Source organism: Ostrinia furnacalis, unplaced genomic scaffold (genome assembly GCF_004193835.3).
Source record: "Ostrinia furnacalis isolate ACB-3 unplaced genomic scaffold, ASM419383v2 OfSCF7583, whole genome shotgun sequence".
Taxonomy (NCBI): Eukaryota; Metazoa; Arthropoda; class Insecta; order Lepidoptera; family Crambidae; genus Ostrinia; species Ostrinia furnacalis.
In genome coordinates this window covers 344,080-371,685 of record NW_021137822.1, presented here as the reverse complement: position 1 = coordinate 371,685, position 27,606 = coordinate 344,080, and the positions used below count along the sequence as shown (strand labels likewise).

The window sequence follows — 27,606 nt, the reverse complement described above, 5'->3', positions numbered from 1 at the left end:
TTTGTCTGTCTGTCTGTCTGTCTGTCTGTCTGTCTGTCTGTCTGTCTGTCTGTCTGTATGTTCCTTATAGAAACAAAAACTACTCGACGGATTTTAACGAAACTTGGTACAATTATTCTTCATACTCCTGGGCAGGTTATAGGATACTTAGGAATTCCCACGGGACCGGGAATTAGCGGGAAAAAACATTTGTATGAAAAAATCTAAACCGCGTAAGATAGACGCTTGAAATTTGGCATGCAGGTACCTTAGTAAACTTTAAGCTTAGTTACAACAGGATATTGCAAAATTCCCACGGGAACGGGAGTTAGCGAGAAAAAACATTTGTATGAAAAAATCTTAACCGTGTAAGATAGATGAAGGGGGTAAAACGGGATCCACGCGTACGAAGTCGCGGGCGGCCGCTAGTTTAAAATAAAGTTTGTTTACACTTTGACAGCAATAGACTGACATGCAAAGTGACATGTCAATGAAGTTTTCAGTTACTGTTGCCATTAAAAGAAATTAGTACCATTAGTTTTCCGCAACATGGCGAGGGTTTTTATGTTCCTGGTCGGGCTATACCACCCATTACAACGACATAACTTAAGATGACAAAATATTTTACTTTTCATTACAAATATTAAAACGTATTGCCATTGTATTAAAGGATGTCAGTTGTATTTCACTTTGAGCTATAGTCTGGTCTGTAAGCACGTAGAATTTTGTCCAATGACCCCAAGCGCGTAATTAATAATTACTAATTATATTGCTGTCGCGCTCTCACACTCACTGCGGGCGCCCGTCGCACAGTCGCGACAGCAATATAATTACGCGCGAGCGATAAGGATGGGTAGCTTGGGGTCATTTATTTATTTACTAGCGGCCGCCCGCGACTTCGTACGCGTGGATCCCGTTTTACCCCCTTCATCTATCTTACGCGGTTTAGATTTTTTCATACAAATGTTTTTTCCCGCTAACTCCCGTTCCCGTGGGAATTTTGCAATATCTTGTTGTAACTAAGCTTTAAGTTTATTAAGGTACCTACATGCCAAATTTCAAGCGTCTAACTTAAGCGGTTTAGATTTTACATACAAAAGGATTTTCCCGCTAATTCCTGTTCCCGTGGGAATTCCTTAGTATACTATAACCTGCCCAGGAGTATGAAGAATAATTGTACCAAGTGTCGTTAAAATCCGTTGAGTAGTTTTTGTTTCTATAAGGAACATACAGACGGACAGACAGACAGACAGACAGACAAAAATGTTACTGATTGCATTTTTGGCTAGTTATTTTGAAAATACATTTCATGTACAGAATTGACCTCTCTACAGATTTATTATAAGTATATAGATTATTTATTGTTGAAGATTGTCATTGGACAAAATTCTACGTCCTCACAGACCGGGCTTTAGCCGTTTTATTGAAATAAAGAAACCTTACAAAATTGTGATATTATTTACTTATTGATTACACATCATCCCCAGTGGAGTTGTTCAACGAAGTGGTGACCTCTCCACCGACCACCACTCTGGCAGCGACCACAGCGGCGGCGACCACCACGCAGCGGCCGACCACGCGGCGACCGGCCACCACGGCGCGCCCGCCGCCGCAGCCCGAGCCGGGCTGCAAGCTGGCCTACGACAAGTTCTACGACATCGGCGACCCTGAGGAGGGGTACCGGTTCGGTAAGTCATTATATCGGGGGTAGGCAGTTGTAGGGTTCTATAATAGACAATTTGACACCATTCTCCAATAATTCGAAATCAAAACTTTTCTAAAAAGACACTTCATTAAATTTTGATTTTTGGTCGCATTGTAATTGAAAAAAGTAGATTAAGACAAAATAGTGACGTCACTTGCTTGTATTGCCATACAAAATTATGGAAGAGTTTAGTTTTGACAGTTTTAAAAAGTACGTCAATTGATTGGTGGTGTCAACATGTTTATTCTGTAGAGGCAACTTCTTATAAAATATATCACACTAAGAGCGCTGTCGGCCGTTTGGTGTAGTGGTTCAGAACGCACTACTATGCCGAGATTGTCCAAACATTGTCCAAAGATAGCGCGACAAACGCGCGGCTGACGCGCTGCTGAAAATTTCATACTATGTGACAGCTGATGCATGCCTTCACATTATAAAAACGTCGCTGCCGCGCTACTAACGCCCTAATGTGAAAGCGCTCTAAGGCCCCACGCCCACGGCGACTTATTGTAGCGATACAGTAGCGATTCTGTCGCGCGTTCGCATCGATACAGTCGCAATGCGGTCGCTAGCTGTGTGCCCTCGACCATAAACGCGCTTCTGTCACGATTCAGTAATCCTCCCTCCGTTCTCTCCCCGATGTCGTCCGATATGGTTGCGCGTTTGCATAGATACAGTCGCGCTGCTGACGCTGCTGTAACGCGTTAGTAGCGCGTTGGCATCGCTTCTGTAGTGCGTTTCAAGTGCGACTAACGCGCGTTCGTAGCGATGCTGTCGCTCGTTTACGAAGCGCGCACACTACAAAAAGTCGCCGTGAATGACATAAATTTATTAGTTTTCCACGGATCTCTTGTAATTATACTACGTCAGTTCGTCTAGACGCCCAGCGATCGATTGCTGAATGGGCACGGTCTTGACGTGCTTTACGTTCACGCATTATAGCTGCGTATACGTGTTTGTCAGTCGATTTCGTGCTGTTCAACGTTAAGATAGCATCTTCCTCTGTTTGGCTTTGCGTAAAATTAAATTCTCCTACAACATTTATGACTTCCACATCGCACGGTTGGTAGCGGCCTGCATCCAGCGCCTTCCTGCTACGGAATACCGTGCGATACCAACCAACGCTACCAACCGTGCAATGTGGAAGTCATTGGGGGAGGCCTATTACCTATGTTCAGCAGTGGACGTCCTGTAGCTGAAATGATGATGATGATGACAACATTTATTGAATTGTCAATACGTATTCCTGTGCAGGTACTCGGGAAGACAGCCGCATCGAGTACGGCAAGCTGCCGGGCCGGCAAGTGGGCGGGTTCGACCTCAGCGTCACCTTCCGCACCTTCGACAAGCACGGCGGCTTGTTGCTGTACGCCGCCGCTGAGCGCGCGCCCGGCCAGTTCCTGGCGCTCTACATGCGCCACGCCCAGGTAGGCCCCGCCCGCGTGACGTCACTCGTCCCTAGCACGCGGCCTGCTGCTGTACGCCGCCGCCGAGCGCGCGCCCGGCCAGTTCCTGGCGCTCTACATGCGCCACGCCCAGGTAGGCCCCGCCCGCGTGACGTCACTCGTCCCTAGCACGCGGCCTGTTGCTGTACGCCGCCGCCGAGCGCGCGCCCGGTCAGTTCCTGGCGCTCTACATGCGCCACGCCCAGGTAGGCCCCGCCCGCGTGACGTCACTCGTCCCTAGCACGCGGCCTGCTGCTGAAGACAGCGTGTCACACTGCGGTGGTGCTAACCCTGACTTCTTAGGACCCTAATTAAGGCCTTGCCACACTGATTACAAGTGTTTCCGTCTCAAGTTTTCGACTCGTGTTCGCCGCGCAGCCGCGAATTCTTCACTGACACGCGGCGTGTTCACTGCGTCGCCGCTTCGCTTTGAAAACGCTTGCAATCCGCACGTGTGGCAGATTACTAAAAAGCAGCTCGCTCAACGAATAAACTAAGCCGTTCGTCCTATTAGACTAGTGACACTTTTTATGTTGTAAAAGCAAGTTGTTAAATTTTATTTATTTTTCCAGCTGAACCTGGAGTTCAACTGCGGCGGGGAAACTGGTCACATCACGTGGGGGCAGCTGTACAACGACACGCAGTGGCACACGGCCACCGTGGTGCGGCGCGACGGGCACGCCAAGCTTACGGTGGACGGCGAGCGCGTGGGCGAGGCCAGCGTGGAGTGCCGCGCGCCCGCCGTGCTCGCGCCGCCCTACTACTACGGCGGGCTGCGGCTCAACCGCTCCGACCAGCTGCCGGTGAGTGCCGCGTGACGTCACGCCAGCGAGGAGTGCCGCGCGCCCGCCGTGCTCGCGCCGCCCTACTACTACGGCGGGCTGCGGCTCAACCGCTCCGACCAGCTGCCGGTGAGTGCCGCGTGACGTCACGCCAGCGAGGAGTGCCGCGCATGCGTGACGTCACGCCGAGCTCAACAGGGTCAGAGGCAGAGGAAACGCCACAGCACGTGCTTGAATGCAGAAATAAATGCCTGGTGAATCATCGTCATCATTATGATCATATCAGCCATAGGACGACCACTGCTGAACATAAGCCTCCCCTAATGGTTCCCATAATGATCGGATGGTAGCGGCTTACATTTTAGTAAATCAACGGGCCCAAACTACCTAATCCTGGAAGCAGAGGAAACTCCACAACACGTCCTTATGGAATGCAGGAGCTAATGTGTCTAAAAACCATTTAAAGTCACCATTCCCCGCTCTATTCCTTCCAGTTCTATCGGCCGTCCAAGAACTGCCTGAAGGCTGGTGATGAGAAAGGGCAGAAAAACACTATTGTCGGCCGTTTGGTGTAGTGGTTCGAACCGGACTACTATTCCGGAAGTAGCGGGTTCAATTCCCACACAGTACAAACATTTGTGTGCATGAACATATTTGTTTGTATTGGACTGGGTGTTTTCTATGTATAACTAGCTTTCCGCCCGCGGCTTCGCCCGCGTGGAATTTTGTCTGTCACAGAAAAACAAATTCGCGCGCGTATTTGCTCACCGTTTAGACCTACCCAGGACTACGACAAACATTTTAAAACCAAAATCAGCTCAATCGGCCCAGCCGTTCTCGAGTTTTAATCAGACTAACAAACATCAATTCATTTTTATTTATAAAAAATAAAAGTATTTAAGTATGTTTATATCCGTATTCCGTTGTCTAGTACCCATAGTACAAGCTTTGCTTAGTTTGGGACTAGAAGCGCAGTGTAAAATGAGACGAAACTTGGTTCTGCAGTCCTCTGAAGATGCTGCTCAGTATCGGCGTTTTAACAGACAGAAAATGTCCAAGGATATTTATTTATTTGTTTATTTATTATGTGGAATTTTATTAGAAGCCAGGTTTAGAAATTACAAAATGTTTTAGTTTGAACATTGGTTTTATGTTTGTGATTAACATTAAGATTTATTTAGTGTAAAAAGTCAGCGGCGGTCACCATTTTATCAGTAAGAAAAGAGGCCTTGGGGTGAGTTGTACCATCTTACTTTAACTTTAACAAACGTCAAGGGTCTCGCAAACTCCATATAGAAGGCACCGGTTGTTGTGGTCGCGATTGGGGTGGGGTGGTGCAATTCAACCTAAGTGTTTTACTTGGCGTGCCGTCGTCTGTACGTATACGTATATTGTTGTAATTTAGAGGCTATGTAATAACAGTATTGTGAGAACTGCTGCCGACAAACTGTGTCACAGTTTGGCAGAAAATATTAAACCACTTGTTACGGAGTTCAGTTTTTCTAACACTTACCTTAAATCAGTCATGATAAATTTATCTCAAAACAATCGCTCCAAAACTTTATAGTTATTTACGTCAGTGTACTTATAAGACTTGGACAGTACTGCGACACACCTCATCTTTCAAATGTTGCACATAAAAATTGTTTACACTACCCACATTAGTAAAAATATTTATGTAAAAACTAGCGTTCTTTTAAAAGAACGCTAGTAACAAGTGGGTTAATGTTTACTGTGTGTATTTATATGGAAAATAAATAAATAAATAAATAGGTCCTGTAAACCTGTACTGTTGTTTCCAGTTCTACCAGCCGTTCAAGGGCTGCCTGAAGGGGCTGCTGATGAACGGGCAGCACGTGGGCGAGGTGGCGGCGCGCGTCAACTCGCTGCGCTGCGCAGACGCCGTCGAGGCCGGCGTCTACTTCGGGCCCTCGCACTCGCCCACCGACTCCAACTACATCAAGGTACAGTGGAATGATGTTAAGGTGATGCCTTGCGAATATTGGGCGTTTTAAAGAAGCGCAGAATTAGTTTTAATCGTACTTTTCTTATTACTTATGTTCTTATTTTGAAATATGTCGTAGTTGACTAATAAATCTAGTGTCTGGTCGAGGCCGAAACATGAATGGAAACAATTTTCTCGATAGAAAAAAAATCCAAAGATGACCCTTCTATTACTCGGTTTTTCGTTTTATAAGCAGATAGGCTAATATTTCAATACCAAATTTTGTATATTGGTAAGGTAATAACATATTCTAAGTACTGGTCGAGTTATTTTCTTTAAATAGGGTTTGGTTTTTCAATAAATACATGATTTACGATTTTTGTCGCTTACGTTATTTTATTCCGCGCCGCGCGCGCTATTGCTGTCCCTTTCCTCGCACTGAGAAATCATATTTCTATCCCTCTGTGTGCGAGGCATTCAGTCGGCCGAAAACTTTTACGAGGTAGCGCCTTAAGAGCGTTTACGCGAAGCGCGGCGTTTCAAGGGGCATCATTGGAAATGATTCGCGCGCGGCGTTTTTTAATAGTTATCAAATGTTTATAGCAAAACAATAACAATGAATTATATATCGTTTCAAAGTAAATATTTTAAAGACAATGTTAATTTATTATATTAAGCTATTTTTATGTTTAATTAAAGAAGAATAATGGTGTAAAAATCACTTTGATTATGGGTATTTCACGTACTTTGATTTTGTGAATGCTTAAATCTAAGAATTTTCTCAACTAACTATTTGCCTAAGGATCTATGCTATAGGATATAAATGTTTGTTATATCGTTTTCACAGTATTTTTATAAAAAAATCAGCTTGTAAACTGACGCTAAAGTGCAAATTTGAAAACCTGTGTGGACTTATCTTGATAGAACTCTTAAATACTATACTAATCGAAATATTTTCTCAACTAACTATTTAGACGACGAAATTGCCTAATTATTTATGCCTATAACATATTTGTAATGTAACTGGTTAATGATTGTAACGGGTTGAAAAAGTACTGTTTTTGCGCCAAACGGCGTAAACGCTCTTAAAGTAAGATAAATACTTTTATTACAATGAACATTACATAGATACAAAATCAAAAATATTTATTCAGTTTAGACCACAAGCGGCACTTATGAACTTCAAAATATAGTAAATAATAAAAAAAGAAAAGGTAACCCTTGTGGGGCACTTTACATGTCTCTTTATCTTTTGGGCCCTACCAGCGCTTCGAGACAAACATAATATGCCATATTATGGCAAGTGCTGAGAAGAAACGCCGGAACAAGCTCAGGCATGCATATAGAGAACTAGCTTTCTGCCCGCGGCTTTGCCCGCGTGGAGTTTGTCTGTCACAGAAAAACTTTATCGCGCGCGTCCCTGTTTCAAAAACCGGGATAAAAACTATCCTATGTCCTTTCCCGGGACTCAAACTATCTCTATGCCTTTCATCTAATCGGTTCAGTGGTTTAGGCGTGAAAGAGAGACAGACAGACAGAAAGACAGACAGAGTTGACTTACTTGAAGATGGGGCAGAGGGCGTCCACAACAGTCCTCCATCTCGTTCGGTCTTGAGCTTCTCGCTTGATCTCGCTCCAGGTCTTGCCGATCTTCTTCGCCAGAGTTACTTTCGCATTTATAATATTATACTACAGACAGAGTTACTTTCGCATTTATAATATTATAGTTACTTTTGTGAAGCCTCAATGTAACCTTGTTGGTGTTCAAATAAATAAATAAATAAATAAATAGGTAGTATAGATTTTCATTTTCATTTTTTTACAGCTGTTCAAAGTGGGCAAATTCAAAGTGGGCAACGAGATCTCGATCTCGATGGAGGTGAAGCCTCGCAACAGTACAGGCCTTCTGCTGAGCGTGCACGGCGGCGTGGACTACCTGGTGCTGGAGTTGCAGCCGGGCGAGGTGGTGGCGCGCGTGGAAAACGGCAAGGGACCCTTCCAGGCCAGCTACAAGCTCGGCGGCGCCACGCTGTGCGACGGCAACTGGCACAAGATCCACGGTAACATTATACGTACTAAACTAGTTCCGTCTCCTTTTTGCGAGTGTTCCACTGATGATGACAGTCATGAACAGTCTGCCCATCATATCTTGTGGGAGTGTGATCTTTGGAAACATGAACGTGATGTAATGCTTAATTCAATACAACATCTATATCTATTTCCGCAATTTATAACACCGATCTTGTCGCGACCAGGAATAATTTCCGTGCTTTTAAGCGATTTTGTGAAAAATATTATTGGCAGGTAGTTGCTAATTGCTCATAAGATAGGCCCTTTTAATTGATATTTATTGTCCGTGGTGCATAATCTTTTCTTTTAAACCTTTGTCACCTGTCATCCGCTTTGCAATGGAGGGAAGTCGAACCTTAATTTCGAACTCCTCCTATGTTCTTCTGATTAATTTCGTTGCGGGCGCAATGACAGGTTAACTTTCCCCCGGGACAAACTTGACCTTCATTGGTTGGGTTTTTATGGCGATCAAGCTGCAAGTCCTGGCTACACAGGAGTTGCAGTGGTAGGAACGAGTGGTGGGAATAGTCCCGTTACTAAACTAAGGTACTTTGCTGGCGAAAGATTTCCACAATTACTGATACTTTGCTGCTCGCAACCAGGCGCTTCACCTTCTTTTATAGAAAAAAAAGCGTTCCCAGGTCTTCCCCAAGGGTCACCACAACCACGATCCTACGCTACCCGGAACCACGCCCTTCACCTTTATTTTCAGGTTAAAGACGTCCGACAACCAGTCTTCGGCGTTTACCCGTGGTCCCCCTAACATGTCCCCAATTTATTTTAACCATAGTCCCACCGCACAGTGGTAAACGTTGCATGTCACCTCATATTCTTGGAAAAAAATCGATAAAATAAAATAGAAAGTCTATTCTTATTTACATCAAGTTTAATTAAAAAATAATTGGAAATTGTCTGGCATGAAATATCAAACGCCGAGTATGAGTGACTTTAACCCACATTGTGTGATGTGAAGATATAAAAAATGTTCTTGCAATTATTAATTTCGATGTATCCTTTATTCTCAAATAAATATGTATGAACTTAAGAATAAGTCTTATAAATCTATGGTTAATTAATAATTATAGTTTTTTTTATAATTATGCAACGTTTACCACTGTGCGGTGGGACTATGGTTAAAATAAATTACCCGTAGACCCACTGGCAAAAACTGTTCAGAAAGGTGGGACAACGGGTAAAAAAAATTACCCGTGGACCCACCAGGGGGACATGTTGGGGGGACCACGGGTAAACGCCGCCAGTCTTCCACTGCTCGCATGCTGCCTGTAGGTCTTTCAATGTCTGATGTACTATCCCATCAGTTTACGAGTTGCTGCTATCATAAATTTTTCGGCTATCAATTTTAACCTATAGTAAATACTGGCTGTGATATACCAACATGTCAAGAACGAAATTTTACTTTTGTATTTCAAACCACTCAATACTCTCAACACGTTCGTTCGTTTCAGTCGAAAGACGTCCACTGCTAGACAAAGATCTCCCCCAAGGATTTCCACAAAGACCTCTCAACCCTTTATGCGCAAATTGTCAAGCGGTCGCAATCTGCCAAATTCGCAAAATGTCAAGTTTTAAAAATGTCCAGTTGTGTAGGTTTATTAATAAAAAAGTCAAGTAATTAATTGGCAGAACTTTTAATCATTAAAATGTTAAGAGCGTTTACGTCTAGCGTGGCATGTCAAGTTTAGGTAATTTCTATGCTATTTTTATTCACACTAAAATAATTGTGACTGTGTGCGTGTTCTCACGCTCTATAGTCAAACCAAAATACTTTGATCCACCATCGTAAAAGTGTGCCAGGCTGTCAAGTGACAGCCCAAAGAAACTATAAAATCTTCAAATCTTCCAACACCGACTCTATAATTATAAATAATGGTATACATTAGTCCTAATCAATAATAAATACGTAAATTCTTTATCAAATAGTAAATTATCAAAGGTTTTTTACTATTTTGAGAATATTTTATACAGCCTATGTTCAGCAGAAAAAAAAATGAATTTTAATGGTGAGAGATTTTTTCAAATCGGTTCTATTTAAAACAAACTTTTCCTGTTTACTATTCTCTTTTTATCCGGAAAATGCATAACATTTCATACCCACCAGCTGCGGGGGCAGCTAGTGGGTTATGTGGGGTTCTTCCTACCAGAAGGTGGGTAGCCCCTACACCCACTAAAAACCTGACTGTTTCTGCCATGATCCATATGAGTGATATGAGGGAACGCGGGACATCGCCATTGGCTGTTGCCTGTAGCATTCGTCCTTAGCCGCCACCAGACACCTCCATGTCTAGCGACCGAGGCCTGTTAGGAAGGGACAGTTGGAGACCATAAGCTGTCCTCTTGCGCCCAGGGTGTCGGCGGCGGATAACCGGAGTGTCGGCTGAGGCCTCTCGCTCCCCCTTTCCACTGCTTCTTTCTGTGAAAGTGTTCTTTCAGCACGTAAGTAAGCACACTATACCATAAGATTATTTGTCTAAATTTCAGCTTGTAAACTGACGCTAAAGTGGAAATTTACAAAACCTGTGTGGACTTATCTTGATATAATTCTTGAATACTAAACTAATCGCAATATTTTCTCAATTAACTATTTAGACGGCGAAATTGCCTAACTATTTATGCCTATAACATATTTGTAGTATTACTGGTTAATGATTGTAACGAGTTGAAAAAGTACTGTTTTTGCGCCAAACGGCGTAAACGCTCTTAAGGTTTTTTTAAAATAAGAAACCATAATGTTCAAATAAAAAAGTTGTTTATAAATTACAGTTCAAAAAACAAGTTACCTATTAAAGTTTCAAACTTGACATTTTGCGAATTTGACAATTTGCGCATTTGGCAGATTGCGACCGCTTGACAATTTGCGAATTTGACAATTTGCGCATAAAGGCTCTCAACTCCATGGACCTATAAAAAAAGTCGGACGGATTCTCATCAACAAAATACTGTGACGTTAGGATACACCAGCTTGCCTGTACGTACAGGCCGGCACGCACACATTCACACCCTGTTACACCACTTCGAGTGCAAACTTCACACAGTTGACACATTTAAGCAGCAAAAAAACAACACGAATACGACATGTCTTGTGTGATGAAATTGTGTAAAAACCGTTCGGTTCGAACAAACAAAAATTAAGGAATCACATTTCACAGGCAAAATAATAATCCAATCACTTATTTCCCGACATTAAAATATTGAAATTAATTGAAATCAAACGTCATTCACTCGAAAAAATAATACGTCAAAGACCAGTGTTCTCAGTTATTTACGTGGGAAAATTACCCGAAATATGGGAAATTAATAATGATTTTAGGACTTTTTAGTTATGTATTACGCATACTATGGAAATAAAATAATTTATCATAATTATTGTGTTTTAATGGGATATATTTTCATAGGCAAATTTGATCCTTCCCAAAAATGTGGAACTGCGAAATTCAAATTTTCTTACATTGATTGCAAGTCAGTGTCAGGTTGTATGTTAAAAAAAATCTATCAGAGATAATAATAATATATTGATGATGCATAAGATTATGATTATAATGTACACAAGATTCGTAATTTGTAACTGCGTGAATCATTTTTGATCAACATTATGTACATAACTACATACCCCGACACACTGACTTGCAAACAATGTAAGAAAATTTGAACATTGAAAATTTCGCGCCTACCTCAACGCATTCACCTTTCATCCTTTTAAAATGGCACGGAATAATTCTGTCTACATTTCCAAGTAACATCTGCCGATCTATGTTTTTCTTAAAATAAATGGGTAAAATGTTTTGGCTAACATGGCATCCCTAAATTCACTCACACAATAGACAAACGCCAAAATTTTGCGTCACAGTTTTGTTGTAGCGCGAGTTCCGTCCGCCTTTTTTTATAGGTCCATGCTCAACTCATCATCTTATTATTTCCAGCTGTGAAATCCCGCTACGTGGTGTCAGTAGGCGTCGACGGGCACTTCTCAGACGCGGGCATCGGGCTGTCCAGCTCCACCGACACGAAGTACCCGCTGTACATCGGCGGCCACGAGCGCCCGCTTAACCGGCTCAAGGGCGTACAGGCCCGACACGGCTACACCGGCTGCATGAGGAACCTGGTCATCAAGGAGGAGCTGATGGAGATACCGCTGTCGGCCGCCGGCAGAAACGCGCACGTCGGCGTCTGCCCGGCCAACTAAACGATTGTCAGTTGAAAAAAAAAACATTTCTAACAAGTTTTAATCCATCATTGTTGGGCAGTTGACATTATCCCATAATTTAAGCAAGTTATAGTTTTTCATTGTTTTCAAGGCAATAAAGTTAGAAATAATGTTAACCACTTTAACATTGTATACCATTGTGTACTCTCGACTCGGTTGTTCAATAAATTTTATTTGATTTGCAAACGATAAAGACATTTATGAATGGTGTAACAGTGTAGCACTAACTACATACAAAAAAAACTATAGGAGAACCACATATTAACGAATCTAAAAACATGTCGATAGAATAATGGTGTCAACTGCCCAATTATAAAATGGAACTCGCTGTAAACTTTCAACCTCTTCAGTTTAAACATAATATTATGGGCGATTTCTAAGTCTGCTCGTCTGCCACCTATCATATAACTTAAATGAAGTACATCGCCTCCTAAAAAAACTAATAAAATATATCAAGTACGAGCGAGAATCAACACCATTATTATTACCATGATTAACCATATAAAGTGATACAAAAGTCAATTATTAAAAAAAACATGACATGACTACTAGTTCACAGCCTATTTATAAGATTTATTATATTATTTGTTCCAGCTTGTTTGAAATAACAGTGGATCTAGTTAGTAAGACTCGCTTGATGAACTAAAAATACCCAGAAAATTGTTATAAGGTACTGTGTAACAAAATCAATGATGGTGTTGTAAGAGAGATGGAAGAAGATGGGTCTTTTGATGTGTACTAACAAATATGATTATTTCCATTAAGAAGATCGTTTGAAATGTAGCAGCAGACAAGCTTTTACTTATTAAACGAAATAAGATTGCGCGAGAAGGATTAAAAAATTACCCTTCATTTTCCTTGACCTTTTAGTATTATAAAATGGCGCCAATTCCCAAGATGTCATGGAGATATTTACATGGGGAGGTATTTTATAATTATGTCTACTTGTGCCATTCTGCGGCTGATATTATGCTCAGTTTTTGCAACTTTCGCATTTATTCATGTATACTATTTTTATATTTTACAAAAAAGTGCCATGTTTGTCTATAAATTTAATATCAAACCGCAATATTATAATTGAAATATTATATATTTTTAATAAATCGCATTTATATATCAATTTGCTGTTTTATTAATCTATTGAGGGTGCCTAACACTAAACCATATCAGTTAGCTTTCGATTATACTAATTTTCATAAACATGTTGACAAAGAATACATGCCGTGTTCGTATTGTCCAACTGCAACGAACCGTTCCATCAGTGACATTGACAGGAGGGTGCCACCGTCAATATAGTTCCAAAATACTGGACTGTCCTGTCGATGACATTGACAGTGGGGCGCCACCGTCAATACCGGATCGCTGGTTCAGATTTTTGCCATGTTGGAAACCATATAGTTGAACGATGGTAGCGCCCCCCTGTCATTGAGTTTGGTGGGACAGTTCAGCGTGGGTCATCTATACCAGAGCCCCGATCGCGCTAAAAAATTTCATCTTCAACGCGCCCGGACGACGAACGAAGCTTCGCCTTCGAGTAAAGTTAGAAAATTCTTCAAAACAAAGTAAACGTCATTATTTCCTGTCAAAAGTAGTGCAACCAACACCTTGACCTTCGATTTTAGCTAAATATCTCATGTGAAAATGAAAATACTAGGAAGGTACGTCCATTACCGTGATACCAAATTGACCTCAGCTGGAATGAAAAACGGAGCGCAACTGAGAAGAAGCGCCAATGAACGAAACGTTAAAAATTAGCGCAATCGGGGCACAGATCGCTGGTTCCGATTTTTGCCATGTTGGAAACTCTAAGGGACAATACCCATTGAGCGGCGCGCGTCGGAGCGCACTTACGTATTTTATTAACGGGTAGTTCTTGAGTCGTAATTGCTTACAACTGATTAACTGACATTTCAATCCAGACGGATGCGCGAGCATGCGTCGGAAGCCGGTCGGCTCCGATCGTATTCCAGCGGATACCCGCGCATTCCTGCCTAAGTTTGATTTGATGCCCCACGCTGAACTGTCCCGCCAAACTCAATGACAGGGGGGCGCTACCATCGTTCAACTATATGGTTTCCAACATGGCAAAAATCTGAACCAGCGACCCGGTATTGACGGTGGCGCCCCACTGTCAATGTCATCGACAGGACAGTCCAGTATTTTGGAACTATACCTAATGCAGTAATAGCATTGAAAGTTCACGTTGATTAAAATTAAGGTAAAAAAAAATAATGAAACAAATGGTTATTATAAAAACGTTGAACAATGTATTTTACACTATTAAAGGTTTAAATTAAGTTTAATACATCCCCACCCAAACACATATACTAGATTACAGGAAGTACATCATCAGTGTTTCCACAATTAAATCCCTTTTCTGGTACAAATGTTTTGGTGGGACTCAAACTACAACGACTGATAAAAGAACCTTACAACAAGGATATTTACAATGGTACTGGTAAGGACATGTCTGGACTAAGCCTCTTGCTAACACTCGCAGTCATAGCTCGTCGGTGTTAGGAAAAGGCAAATGACGCAGACGTAAAAAAATCCTAAACCAAACTACGCGATAACATCTAAAATGGGAAAAATTCACGTTAATGGTACAGTAATTAACAGTGAAACTTTAGTAGACACTAAGTACTACACACCATAATAGCAAAGATATTATTTCTATATAAAAAATATTTCGCTAATTTAAGACATTGTAAATATGCGTGTATATTGATCTAATGGCTACAAACATTGCTTATCAATGAGGTCGGCAGTTATATCTGTATAATATTATTTATTGCGAATTTACTATTATTCTATGACAAAAATTTCAATCATCACAAAACGCTTCAACGGAACAGGAAATATTAAATAAGAAAATGAAGTATCTTTTGCTAATATAGGAAGTGAAAGTAGCTCCTCGAGACTTACCACAAACAATATTTACACTTAAAAACGAAACAGGACAATATTCACAAAAAATATTACACAAAGTAACAAAAACAATCGTACAAGTAATATTTGGTAACGGGAAGTATGTACACTGTAATGGTAACTGTTGCCAAATCATATTTTAGGCCCTTTTTTAAAATAATATTTCCACTTAATTTTAAAGAAAGCGACGGGTTAGTTGTAGTACACAATGCAGAAAGAATTATGAAAATTTTAAAAATTATTAACAAAATTAACTTTTTAGACAGGGATAAAAACTGTAAAAACAAAGAAATACATAATGAATTAAATATGCATTGAATCTTCAACAGCGTACGCAAGCGGGGTTGTATATTGATTAAATAATTTTCTACATTATAAACAACTAATAATAAATTCAATTTTACAATGTTATAGGTATATAAACAATGCCCTCGCTTATTTAAGTAGTTTATCATGTAAAATGTATCTCCACAACTTTATCCAGCTGTATGAATAATTTTGTACCAGCAGGGTACTGAATGAGGAATGTATAATATTAGAGTAGAAAAAATTGCTGTATTTGAGCAGTAAAATCGCACCTTTGCGGGTATGCAAACGTTTAAGAATTATTTAGTTATCAAGGCCGTATATATGGTTATGTCGACACTGGCTGAAAAATTGCCATTTTTATATGGAAATACAGGTACACACGGCCACACGGTTAACTATCCATTTCCGTTTTTGCTCTCGCTCTCATCAAATGGTGATTCTTTGCGATAGAACGAGACGACATAACAGGCAATGGATAGTTAACACTGTTGCCGATGGTACATCAGAAATTCCTCAAAATTCTCTCTCTATTTCTCACATAAATGTAGTTCACATTCAGTAGATAAAGTTGAAGATATAAGTAGACAATTTGCGCTTATCATTTTATCCTAAAAGTATATTATTGCGAATAAGTTAGTATCCAATAAAAAAGATGAATATTTGTATCACATTTTAAAATTTACGTTACACGAGATATTTAATTTTTCTAAAATACAAAATTTTTACAAAATAGTGAAATATCTCGAAGAATAAAATATTTTACTTTTTTTTGTTTAATACACTTTGTTTGGTGTTTATATGAGAAAACACACTAGTGTTGATAAAAATGTTATATTACTGCACTTCGCTAAGTTTAAATTTATTGCTTATACTGGAATCTATTTGGAGAACTATAACAATCAAGGAGTTCAGGGACAGGTTAACAAACACTAAAACAGTGAAGCATGACTCATGTTCTTTGTTTGAAAAAATATATTTCTCGAAATTTATGTTGTTTATCTCGTAATGTTGTTTTTGTCAAACTCTTATTTTATGATGACTATACATTATACAATACAATATCCAGGAAAATAATAATAACCTGAGTTCACGTTTGAAGTATTTGCCAGTCTGTCCCTTGCACCCTGCTTTAGTTATTTAACATTAATTCATTCTAATGGTTGCTTTAATATAACACCATTAATATGAAGTTGTACGAACTCTCTTGGCCTGGGAATACTTTGTTCAAGCGATACACCCCAATGTAATTCAACATAATCTTCTAAGTATAATAATCCCTTGAAAAGCTCATTTACAAGTGGAGAACAATGTATAATGTGATGTATCTTACTTGTGAGCTCATCAAAAATTTATCTAATGCAACACAACGGTTTCAACGATTCAACACTTAGAAATCCAAAACATGAAAATTGATATCTATTTATGGCATATAACGGAAAGTATAGCAATCTTTTTATTTTGATTTAGCATATTCTTCAAATAGAACATACAACATTTATATACGATTTGAAGGTAGGTTAACATGACAAAAGGTAGTTAAAAGAGATTTGATAAAAAAGCCTTACGCGACTATTTAACTGTATTTTCTAAGTATTGTATAATAAATCTGAAAATTGTCTGGACGACGCGCAGCCGGCGATCGCATTGTAAACCAAAGGATCGCCACATATACAGGGTGGAAACGATAAGTGATCTCACTCGATTATTTCTAAACTATACAAGATATCAATAAACTGGTTATTGATCCAGAAAGTGCTTCATGAGCTCTATCAAACGGTATTAATAATAGGTTACAGAATAAACTGGATCTATCCGAAACTTCAATGTTTCCAGCTTCCATACATTTGGTAAAGTCACATTATTTTAAAAACTACATAATATGATATCGTAAAACTGATTACTGATTCTAAAAGTGCTTCACAAGCTCTATCCAATGGTATCAATAATAGGTTACAGAATAAACTGGATCTAACCAAAAATTCAATGTTTCCTTCTTCCATACATTTAGTACTACCACAGTCATGACACTCATCTCTTGACAATATTATAGCAAGTAAAGCCTAAAACCAATGTTTTTCATTAATAATTTAAAATAAGAATACAATTTACGAGTTTATTTTAAGTATTTATTATTAAATTAAAAAAATTACACTTCTAATATTGTGTGTCTGGCATACATTTAGTATGGAAGCTGGAAACATTGAATTTTCAGATAGATCCAGTTTATTCTGTAACTTATTATTGGTACCGTTTGAAAGAGCTCATTAAGCACTTTCAGGATCAGTAAACAGTTTTTTAATATCTTGTATAGTTAAGAAATAATCGAGTGAGATCACTTAACGTTTCCACCCTGTATTAATATTGTACAGGATGTCCCATAGAGACCGTGTCAAGCTAAAGGAGAAAATAGACTAATGTATGACCATCCTAGACAAAAAAATACTAGTAAATGTATCACCATTTCAGAGATATAGAAAAAAAAATTAGTTAAAAATACACAGTTTACAATTATACAGAAAATGTGCACGAATCGAGTACTTTCTGAACTAAAATGGCACCCACTCACTCTTTTTTAAAATTTTCAATATCTGCTTATTTGTACACAGCTGCAAGATATAAAAGAAAACTGTGAAACTTTTACTAAGGCATTTGTATTTGTAGCGCTGAAAAGGTTAATGTCTCGTAGAAGGTCATGTTAGTCAAGGTAGTCTATCTTCTCCCTAAGTTTGGAACGCTCGTTATGGGACACCCTGTATTTCTGTCAGTATCTTTATTCGTAATTTTGGTGCATCATACCGTTCTTATAATAATAATATGCATATCGCTATCACATATTATCGTAAATCCACGAACTGTCCAATCATAACGAATAAACCATATACACACTCAACAAGAAAATATTGATTATATTAAATACATAATTACTTATAAAGACAGATATTATTCGTGCAATAGTTAAATATCGCCTTTACAATGGCTAGAAGAATACAATAGTGCACCTTTTACCTATTGGTCACTGTTTACTCCTGCGCCACAAGCAAATGACGTCAGGAACTAATTCTCATCTCATTTCGCTCATTTATTGGATAAAATGTTGTGCAATATAAAGGTTTTTCGCATTAACAATCCTAGTCTCACTTGAGTGTGCATTCTTAATTAATATTTGGAATTACACATGATAGAGCTAAAGCGACCCAGTTTGTAAAATTAACTGCTTGACTATTTATGATCGTACGATGTTTTAAATTATGCACCATGTGCTAATCTATAACATACAAACTTGTGATTTCTAATTACATCATTAGAGAGATCAAAAGATCAGTACACTTTCAAGGATTTTTTAATTAATTTATTGAGATAATATCAGTATGATAATGAAATTACTGAAATTACTAAGGTGAGGTCGATTTGAGGAAACAAATCACGAATCAATAGTTTATTTGGCAAATGTTACACATTCAAAAAATGCTTCCTTCACTCGACCTCACTTCAAACGAAAATGTCTTAAATACAAAACAGGTCATGTTAACAATAATTTATCTCAGATCTTATTTTATTTATCTGAGTTTTGAAAACATAAGAGCTTTGTGCTAGGCCGGAATAGTCCGAACTTTGTTTGCGGTGAGCTGTATGTTATTTATTTGATACATACACGGGCGTTGGCCGGCGAATAACATGTAAATGTAAACGCTTGTCATATCATCATTGGGACACACGTTACAGCCTTCCATATGGCAATTGCTGTATCTTAAATCTTGTGTTTGGGCTGGTGTTTCAAAACCAGAAAAGTGCTGAATGCATTACAAAGCCAAGATATTCCATAACAAGTGACTGGTGAACATATTAAAAACAACCATAATGAGCCACAAAGTACAATAAATTAACCAATCATTATAAATAAAAAACAAACTTGACCCAATTCGCAAACAATAAAATAACATAGAAAATTGTTGAACCTTAAAATTACCCAAAAAATATGCTTTCGCCCACCACATTCGCTGTTAGAAAATATTTAAAAAACGCAAAGCTTAATAAACACTGTGCTGGTTTTGAATAACTAGCTTTATTAGCATGTGCCAGCCCAAACAGACGGTTTATCCAAGTTTCATAACAAAATACAGGACTTACTCGAGTCCATGCTAACAGTAGTGCGACGACTCCCGACTTTACTCGTTAAACTTCTCTGCCATGCTGCTGTCGCCTTCAGTTTCCTCCACTATTTGCACGGCAGGAAGAACTGGAATAGAGAAAAAGGATTTTAAAAACATATTTAATGGAATCAGCTACGATGAGAAACGAGGTCTTATCTTACGACTAGCGGCCGCCCGCGACTTCGTACGCGTGGATCCCGTTTTGCCCCCTTCATCTATCTTACGCGGTTTAGATTTTTTCATACAAATGTTTTTTCCCGCTAACTCCCGTTCCCGTGGGAATTTTGCAATATCCTGTTGTAACTAAGCTTTAAGTTTACTAAAGTACCTGCATGCCAAATTTCAAGCGTCTAACTTAAGCGGTTTAGATTTTTCATACAAAAGGCTTTTTCCGCTAAGTTCCCGTGGGAATTACGGGAATTCCTTTCTTAATGCACCTCTACGGTACCTAAGCTTCGTCCCTTCCAAATTTCAAGTGCCTACGTTTAGCCGTTTAGGCTGTGCGTTGATATGTTGTGAGTCAGTTTCTCCTAGAAGAAGATTTCAATGCCTACTCGGGGAGATGAACAGGCCTGCTGTGGGTAAAGTTAGAGCTAGCACTGACCCGTATACTATTGATGCTGGCTCTCCACGATGAGCATGATGGACTGATGCTGCTGCGTGTCGGCGTGGATGGTGGGCACTGTGCGTAGGCACTCGATCTGGTGCGTGGCCCAGTCCTTCTTCTGGCAGTAGGTCGAGCAGTACGGCGTGCGCCGGCACAGCGAACACTCGGCGGACGCCTCGCGGTTGCAGTTCGCGCACTGAAAGGTGACATTTTGGTTTGGTTATAATGGGTACAAGTTTACAGTGTTTGTTGGCATCTTATGTAGCTTTAATAGGTGCGATTTGGCCGCATGTGGTAAATTGTATGACAACTGCTGACGTCAAAATAAAGTGGCCGCCGCGGGCGCGACGAAAATCGCACCGCGCGCTAAGTCACTGGTACAAAATGGTCGTCCACCGAGGCTGCGGTTACCGCGGCCCGCGCGATTCTACTAGTCGCCCGCCGGTGCCGCGGGACCCGCATACAATCGCACACGCTGCGGGCGAAAACCGCGTCGTGAGTTGTGCATTAGTTTTTACATAAGTATCTGCATTCTACAGAAGCTGCGCAATCGCCGCGGCCGCGGGTGAAAATCGCGCCGTGAGTTCTTAGCTGCACGGTAAGCGCGCGGCAAACGTCCGGCACGAAACGTCTAAGTTGAAAGCGCCCTTAGGCGTTGCTTATTTTGCACGTCCACGCTGGCGGCCAGCAGCGCGGAGGCGCGCTCGTGCTCGAGGCGCGCGCGCACGCTGTGACGTCACACGCTACCTTCTTGGCCTCGGAGTCGTCGACGGTCTGCAGCGACACCTGCTCGGCCTCCACCTGCACGTCCACGCTGGCGGCCAGTAGTGCGGAGGCGCGCTCGTGCTCGAGGCACGCGCGCACGCTGTGACGTCACACGCTACCTTCTTGGCCTCGGAGTCGTCGACGGTCTGCAGCGACACCTGCTCGGCCTCCACCTGCACGTCCACGCTGGCGGCCAGTAGTGCGGAAGCGCGCTCGTGCTCGAGGCGCGCGTGCACGACGCGCACGTCCTCCGCGCACTGCTTCAACTCGCCCGCCAGCCGCACCAGCGTCTGTCCGATGTCGTCCAGCCGCTTCATCACGCCGTTGATGTCGGGCAGCGCTGGGGAACAAAAAATATTGATACTTTAGGACATGTTGGACGTAACGTTGTTCGTGGACCGAGTGAAGAGGCGAACGGTGAAGACTGTCGTTACATTAAGATATTGGATATACTCGTAGTAGTAATCTTGTAGTAGGATAATTTAGCCATCAGCATCATCATCATTTCAGCCACAGGAGAAGCCACACTGCTGAACATAGGCCTCCCCCAATGATTTCCATATTAAATAGGTTGGTACAGCGCCTTCCAGCTACCTTTATGAGTTCGTAGGTCCACCTTATGGGTGGATATTTTATGTTCTGGACTCAAACCACCATAGATGCGAACAACGGTCCAGTAATGAAGGACTAAGTTGTTTGTAATGTAAGAATTTTGCAAGTTGCATTATGCGTGCCGACCAAGGAACAGCGACTCACAACAACATGCCACAAACACAATGCGGCTGAAAAAGTAAGAATCGTTTACATTGTCGAATGATAAAAAGATTGCAGAGGATGTGATTATACAAATGGTTATTATTCACAAGGATTGATGCACGTCCATGTCCACATCAATCTCATTTGCAAGCCCATGAGTTAACTCCACACGAGGGAGTTTTCTTCGAAAACAATCATTTGTGTCATTTTGAATGCACCAATGAATAATTTTCTGAAGAATATAAATATAAACACTTTTATTGTTCTCCACAAAAAACAAGAAAAAAATCTGTGAAACCAAAAGGACGACCGATAGTCACATTATTTTCTACCTATGCCAAGATAGAGTTGACTTACTAGTGTACCTAAAACAGGGTCTAGGAAGATTGTTATTTATTTATTAGGTATATATATACTACAGTTGACAATCGAGTTTTGTTAGTAGATACTTAAGTACACATAGTTAGACTCGACAAAATAGATTTAATGAAGAGATTCTCAACAATGGTTCGAAATAAGAACAGGTTCAAGAGGATGCGCAGAGATATTACGCGTGGTGTCAGCCAAGAACGAACTTTACCCCATTTATAAGCAATATTTCGTAAAGCTTAATAATACAACTTTCCATGAATGATTTTGAAACAAAAAAAGGTTTTTCTTTTGAGATGTTGATATTATTGGTCTTGTATATCCTGAATTTAAGTTTCCCAAAAGCTCAAAGTAATCTGCAATACATTAATAGTAGTAGGGCAAAAAAGAATGAGACATTATACATGCCTCCTGAAGAGCATTTGGCAATTTGTAAGTACCAATTCAATTAGTCTAAGATATAAATAAAGATAATTTAAATTTTGATTAAATACTTGTAATGTTAATGCAAGAATAACATCATAATAGTTTTAAAGGAATCCTAAATATCAATTTATAAATCAAATGCTCCTTCCAGCAGTAACGGGCGCCGCACATGTTATGTACTACACCATACATGTATATTGTATGTACCAGAGTGCATCTATCGATTTACAGGTAACGCTCAGCTCATCAAGTGTGAAACAAGAGCGTAGCATATAACTATATCTCTCGCAAAGCATAACTCGTAAATAGGGCGTGGCGCGCAGCGATAGAAATGGCAAAAACAATTCGGCACAATATTTATGCAAATAATTGTAATCGCTATCTCGCGTAGTAATATTTTTCGCTATAATGTGCTCATTTAACTACCAATTAGTTAGTCTATAATGTATGTATAACAAATAAGCTTAAGTACTCCAGATTCATCCGTTGGTCGACAATAAGTTTTCAGTATCAGAACAGTACAGTATTCATACTATACAGTAGATCCAAAGACAGGTACATTACCGTTCCTACAATGATTTACATATTTTGAGGTACTTAGTACCAGTGAGGGTTGTACATTCGCCGTTGTATAAGAGGAAAACGTTGTCTTTATTAGGTTTTCCCAAACTTTTAAAGATATTTTAGGAACATTCAGGATTCAGTCAGGAAAATTACGAAAAGTTTTTTGCCAATGGTTTCTTTTCTTTCTAACAAGGATAAAAATATTTTGTAGACCAACTAAATATAAAAAAGTTGGTTCTATTAATGGTGGCAGTGGCATAGAAGAGCAGGTAAACTATTCGAATAGATCGTTCTTAATTCTGGTAAGTACGTGATTCTCCAGCCATAGTACCATAGGTCATAAGTTCATTCGCATAAATGCATAAATCAAAATATTATTCGCTTAAGCCATACGTCAGCTACATAAAAAAGTAGATTAATTAACAATAACAAGTCGCATTTGAACAAAGGTGGCTATTCGCAAGAGCAATGAAATAAAATGCAATATATAAGCACAATGTTTGATGCATTTTCTATCCCGTGGGTTGCGATGGCCGAGGTCACAGCCATGGAAGGGTCTCCATTCACAGGTGCCCCAATAAAAACGATGCGAATGTTGGTTAGTTTCTCCAAAGCACGGAAACAGTTTATAAAGTCGACCCGACAATCGGTAGCTGTCATTGATTGTAACTAATTTGTAATTACAATTTTGTGAGCCATCTTACGAAAAATAGCTTTCGCTTGGCTACCGCTGAAGACTAACATCTTAAAAGCTTATTTTAGTGTATAAATAAGTATTATTATAATTACATATTACGAAATAAAACTCGCATGTCGCAACAGCTGCATGTGGTGATAACATTTGAATTAAATTTTCTTAGTCATGCAAAATTCATATATTATGTTTATTGGGAGATAACCTGATCAATCGCGTTTCAGCTAGATCCATGGGTCAGAGGTCTAAAGCGTCTTCGACGAATATACTAGACTTTTATGACAAGAGTTGAATAAAATATCAAAACAGCTTTAGAATTAATTTCGTAAAGGCTAGTTATAGACCTAAGAGCTGGTACAACCTAATCACTTACCCAGCCCACCACAATTCCGCACGAGCAAAAGACAGGGTCGATGAGAGCCTGATTAATCGACACGAGCTATTTTTTGGAAAAACTTAACATTCATAGAAATGAAAGTGCAATAGTAACTTTCTTTCTTTCTTTCTTTCTAATAGAACAACAACAACCGAATGATATAATCCAGTGTTTGTCAGTCCATTTCAGGTGACAACGATAGATTGAAGTTGAAATGTTTAGTATGTAATTCATGCGCATTTATTAGGTCTTGAGCAATCGGACCTATGTATTAAACAGTGAGCACGTTCATGCGTCAGCCGTCAATTTTCAATCTAACTTTCAAAATAATATTATGAATTCGCAATGTAGTGAGTAGTGATCGCCCGTATCTCTGCGCCCTGCATTCTCCGTGATAACGCGTTGAGTTAATAATAACGTGTCAACTGTCATAAGTAAAGCGAGCGAAAGCAAAAACAGACCTTTATCTAGTAACATAAGCTCATACCCTTAACACTCTTTGAATCATGTTTAAATACAAAACTTTCTCTTCTATATATATAAAAATGAAACCCGTTTCGCGTTGTCATGGCATCACGTGTGAACGGCTGAACCGATTTCGATAATTCTTTTTTTTTAATGTTTGTGGAAGTCCAAGGATGGTTCTTACGGAAAAAAATATTAAGAAAATCTCTACGCTAAGGCGGTACGAAGTTCGCCGGGTCAGCTAGTAGATAATATAGTCAACTTTATCAGTATTGTTGTTTTGTATTGTAATATTTTAATGGTTACGAAATTTATTTCATTCGTTTCAGATAATTTACGTACACTGCTGAATAAATGGGACTATTTCCCCTCTCGTTACCACCACTGCAACTCCTGTGTAGCGAGGATCTACAGCATTGAACCCACAACGAAATTAACTGCTGGACATAGGCCTACCCAAGGATTTCCAGTGATCCAGCAGGCACCTCCCGCGACCTTCACCAGATCGTCGGCCTGCCGCCCTGCCCTCACTACGTCTTCTGGCCCGTGGACAGTACTCGGAAATTATTTATTTTTTAACTAGCTTTTGCCCGCGGTTGCACCCGCGTGAAATTTAGTTTGTCACAGGTCGTCATTAATTATAGCCTATGTTATTCTGGGTTATAAACAATAATACTGTAAAGTTTCATCAAAATCAGTTCAGTAGTTTTTGCGTGAAAGAGTAACAGACATCCAAACTTTCGCATTTATAATATTAAAGTAGGATAACAAGTTGCAATTGCTAAATTGGTGATAAAGCATTTTTGTCAGTATGCTCTTTAGGCATTGATAATCAGTAGAAGTCATGATATTATGTACTAACCATCCACATGTCTGACAACCCACATGACCCTTGCTTACAGCCTAACATCCGAAATTCTATGTGGCAACTGAAATTATGGCATGGCACAGATATCCATAACAAACTATTTAGGGACTTCCAGTTGGAATTTTATTCTAGTTACAGCTACTCAATACTAATGGTCTTCTGAATGAATGCAATGTGCACAGAGGAAAATATCAACCATCATTATCTAACGACACTTACTCCCGTATTCACAAACGATGCTTGCTTAAGTGAAGCAGCAAATCAAACGCACAGCGTTGAATAGAGCTCTGTGATTGGTTCGTGTGTCACCCTGTGCGTCCACGCGCACTGTGAGGCCTCATAGTAATGTTCTTAAATACATGTGTTAAGCAGATAGTGCAGTTTAAAAAAATTATAACTTTATGTTACCTACCTATTTTACTCAAATTGGGAGTTTTATCTTGAGAAGATGCAGTTGCAAAGTGATTACATATAAATTGAAAACATCGAAATACTTACGAGTGGCGTGATCCAGCTTTGCTGGCTCCTGTGTCTCCAACAAGTGGTATTCGGTGCTGCCATCTAATCCCTCGGTGATTGTCTGCCAGGCTTCCTTCGAATGGCTGTTGCTGCTGGTCTGATGTATATTGTCAACTTCACTCTCAGTTATACTGCTCTCTTGCTTTACTTTGGGTCTCTTCTCCTCCATTTCCTGTGCAGTTTTCCGCTTTCTTTTGTATGGTGTGAAGAGGCGTATGGGACCCATGGCTGAATAAAGGAAACTTTTAATATTACATAAAATATTAAATTTAAACATGGTAGGTCAGTATTTAAAATAAAAATTACAAACAACATTGAAGATAACTCACCAGACTGATCATCACAGCAAGCTCCACAGGTGCAACTTGTAGCATGTGGTGTCAGGATGCCCTCATCAATCAATGTCTGAATACTTCTCCCTCCAAATCTAATAGACCTCTTCCAATCTTTGCTAGAAGCTCTCCCACAGAGAGCTTCAAACTCACTAGGGGTGTACCAAACCATGCCATACTTTATGCACCTCCCCCGGCCACCGGAGCCAAATCTCTGCTTGTGAAGTTCAGCGGATATATTTTTACAGCGGACAGGAAGTACTGGCATGTTAGCAGTCTCGGCCCAGGTTCTAGCGCTGACCGTGCGGGTAGCAGGAGAGGTCTGTGTGGGTGCTCCATCCTCTTGAACCGACCCCGCAGGCGAAGTTGGCTTCTGAATCACAATATGCGCCGCCTTGATGTCGTCTGGGACCGGCCCGCCGGATATGAAGCCGTTGTCCACGCACAACATTGGTTTGAAATGCGGCAGGTGATCCGTGGTGATAACGTTGAACGTCGTGCCCGTCGTAACCAGGGTCACCACTCCGGAGTCGGTGGCGAGCCGCGGTGTTTTGATGCCGGTGGCTAGCACCGTCCCGCCGTCAGCGCGCTCGGCATCGTGATCGGGGTGCTCGGCCCCCGCCGTCAGTGGATCGGCTTCGGCAATGTCCGGCATGTCGACGTTGTCCGAACTTCTGTTCTCAGCCATTGCTCTCATACGTCCGCCTGATGATCCCCCTCGCTCTCCTACCGTTTTCACCAACCACTCACATCAAAAATCTACCGATTGTCAAAATGAGCACACATAAAATCACATTGAATGACGTTCAGCCACCATCCGCCATAATTAAATCGAGAGACGAAAAATGAAAACATTTCATTCGCGTACGCTGAGGTTATGGCGGTAAGTTCGAAATTCGAACGTGCTAAAATTTAAAGATAGTTTGATACAAGTTTGATAAAATATGAAAACGCCTAATATAAAGATATTGATAAATAATTAAATTTAATTATTTAACAAAGGTCGTTTTGTTTTCGCACGCAACCCCACTTTATCCATGAAAATAATATTCATAATATTTTTATTAAAAAAAGGAATGGGTATATAACTGCACTTTTATCATACAAATCATATTTAAATAAGTTTTTAATGAAAATATAACATATTTACAAATAAATGGTTTTGGCTGATAAAATACCTAAAATACATTTATTTGTATTTCTGAACGTAACCCAGGAACTATTGATTTTCCGAACGACAGTTACGCAATATTACTCTACCAATTAAAAGAGGTCATATTTGACTTCATGCATTGTTAGGATGCTAGACATTTTGCATTCGGTTGGTTA

General features: G+C 40.1%; 3 protein-coding genes across 4 annotated transcripts in view; 2 read left to right on the top strand and 1 right to left on the bottom strand.

Annotated features, from left to right (window-relative positions):
* The window catches only part of LOC114365330 (laminin subunit alpha-like), an 18,250-nt gene extending 5,090 nt beyond the window's left edge, over positions 1-13,160 (top strand). Inside the window, exons 5-11 of one of the 2 annotated variants that reach the window (XM_028321860.1) lie at positions 1,467-1,667; positions 2,939-3,111; positions 3,702-3,854; positions 3,963-4,040; positions 5,714-5,875; positions 7,682-7,916; positions 11,865-13,160. In XM_028321860.1, the coding sequence (XP_028177661.1) occupies positions 1,467-1,667; positions 2,939-3,111; positions 3,702-3,854; positions 3,963-4,040; positions 5,714-5,875; positions 7,682-7,916; positions 11,865-12,127 (1,265 nt within the window). In that variant the 3' untranslated portion in view covers positions 12,128-13,160. Of the gene's footprint in view, positions 1-1,466; positions 1,668-2,938; positions 3,112-3,701; positions 3,933-3,962; positions 4,041-5,713; positions 5,876-7,681; positions 7,917-11,864 lie in introns of both variants that reach the window. The other variant, XM_028321861.1, reaches the window with a different exon arrangement.
* A 4,590-nt stretch (positions 13,161-17,750) lies between these two features.
* Deaf1 (deformed epidermal autoregulatory factor 1) lies at positions 17,751-27,109 on the bottom strand. Its single transcript, XM_028321881.1, has 5 exons — positions 26,275-27,109; positions 25,925-26,173; positions 21,028-21,248; positions 20,141-20,339; positions 17,751-19,622 (listed from the first exon to the last, which is right to left on the bottom strand). Exons 1-4 carry the CDS (start codon positions 26,972-26,974, stop codon positions 20,148-20,150), a joined length of 1,362 nt encoding a protein of 453 aa, XP_028177682.1. The 5' UTR covers positions 26,975-27,109; the 3' UTR covers positions 17,751-19,622; positions 20,141-20,147.
* The window catches only part of LOC114365345 (uncharacterized), a 25,799-nt gene continuing 25,270 nt past the window's right edge, over positions 27,078-27,606 (top strand). The window contains exon 1 of the mRNA XM_028321879.1: positions 27,078-27,160. The gene's annotated coding sequence lies outside the window, so the exon portion shown is untranslated. The remainder of the gene's footprint in view (positions 27,161-27,606) is intronic.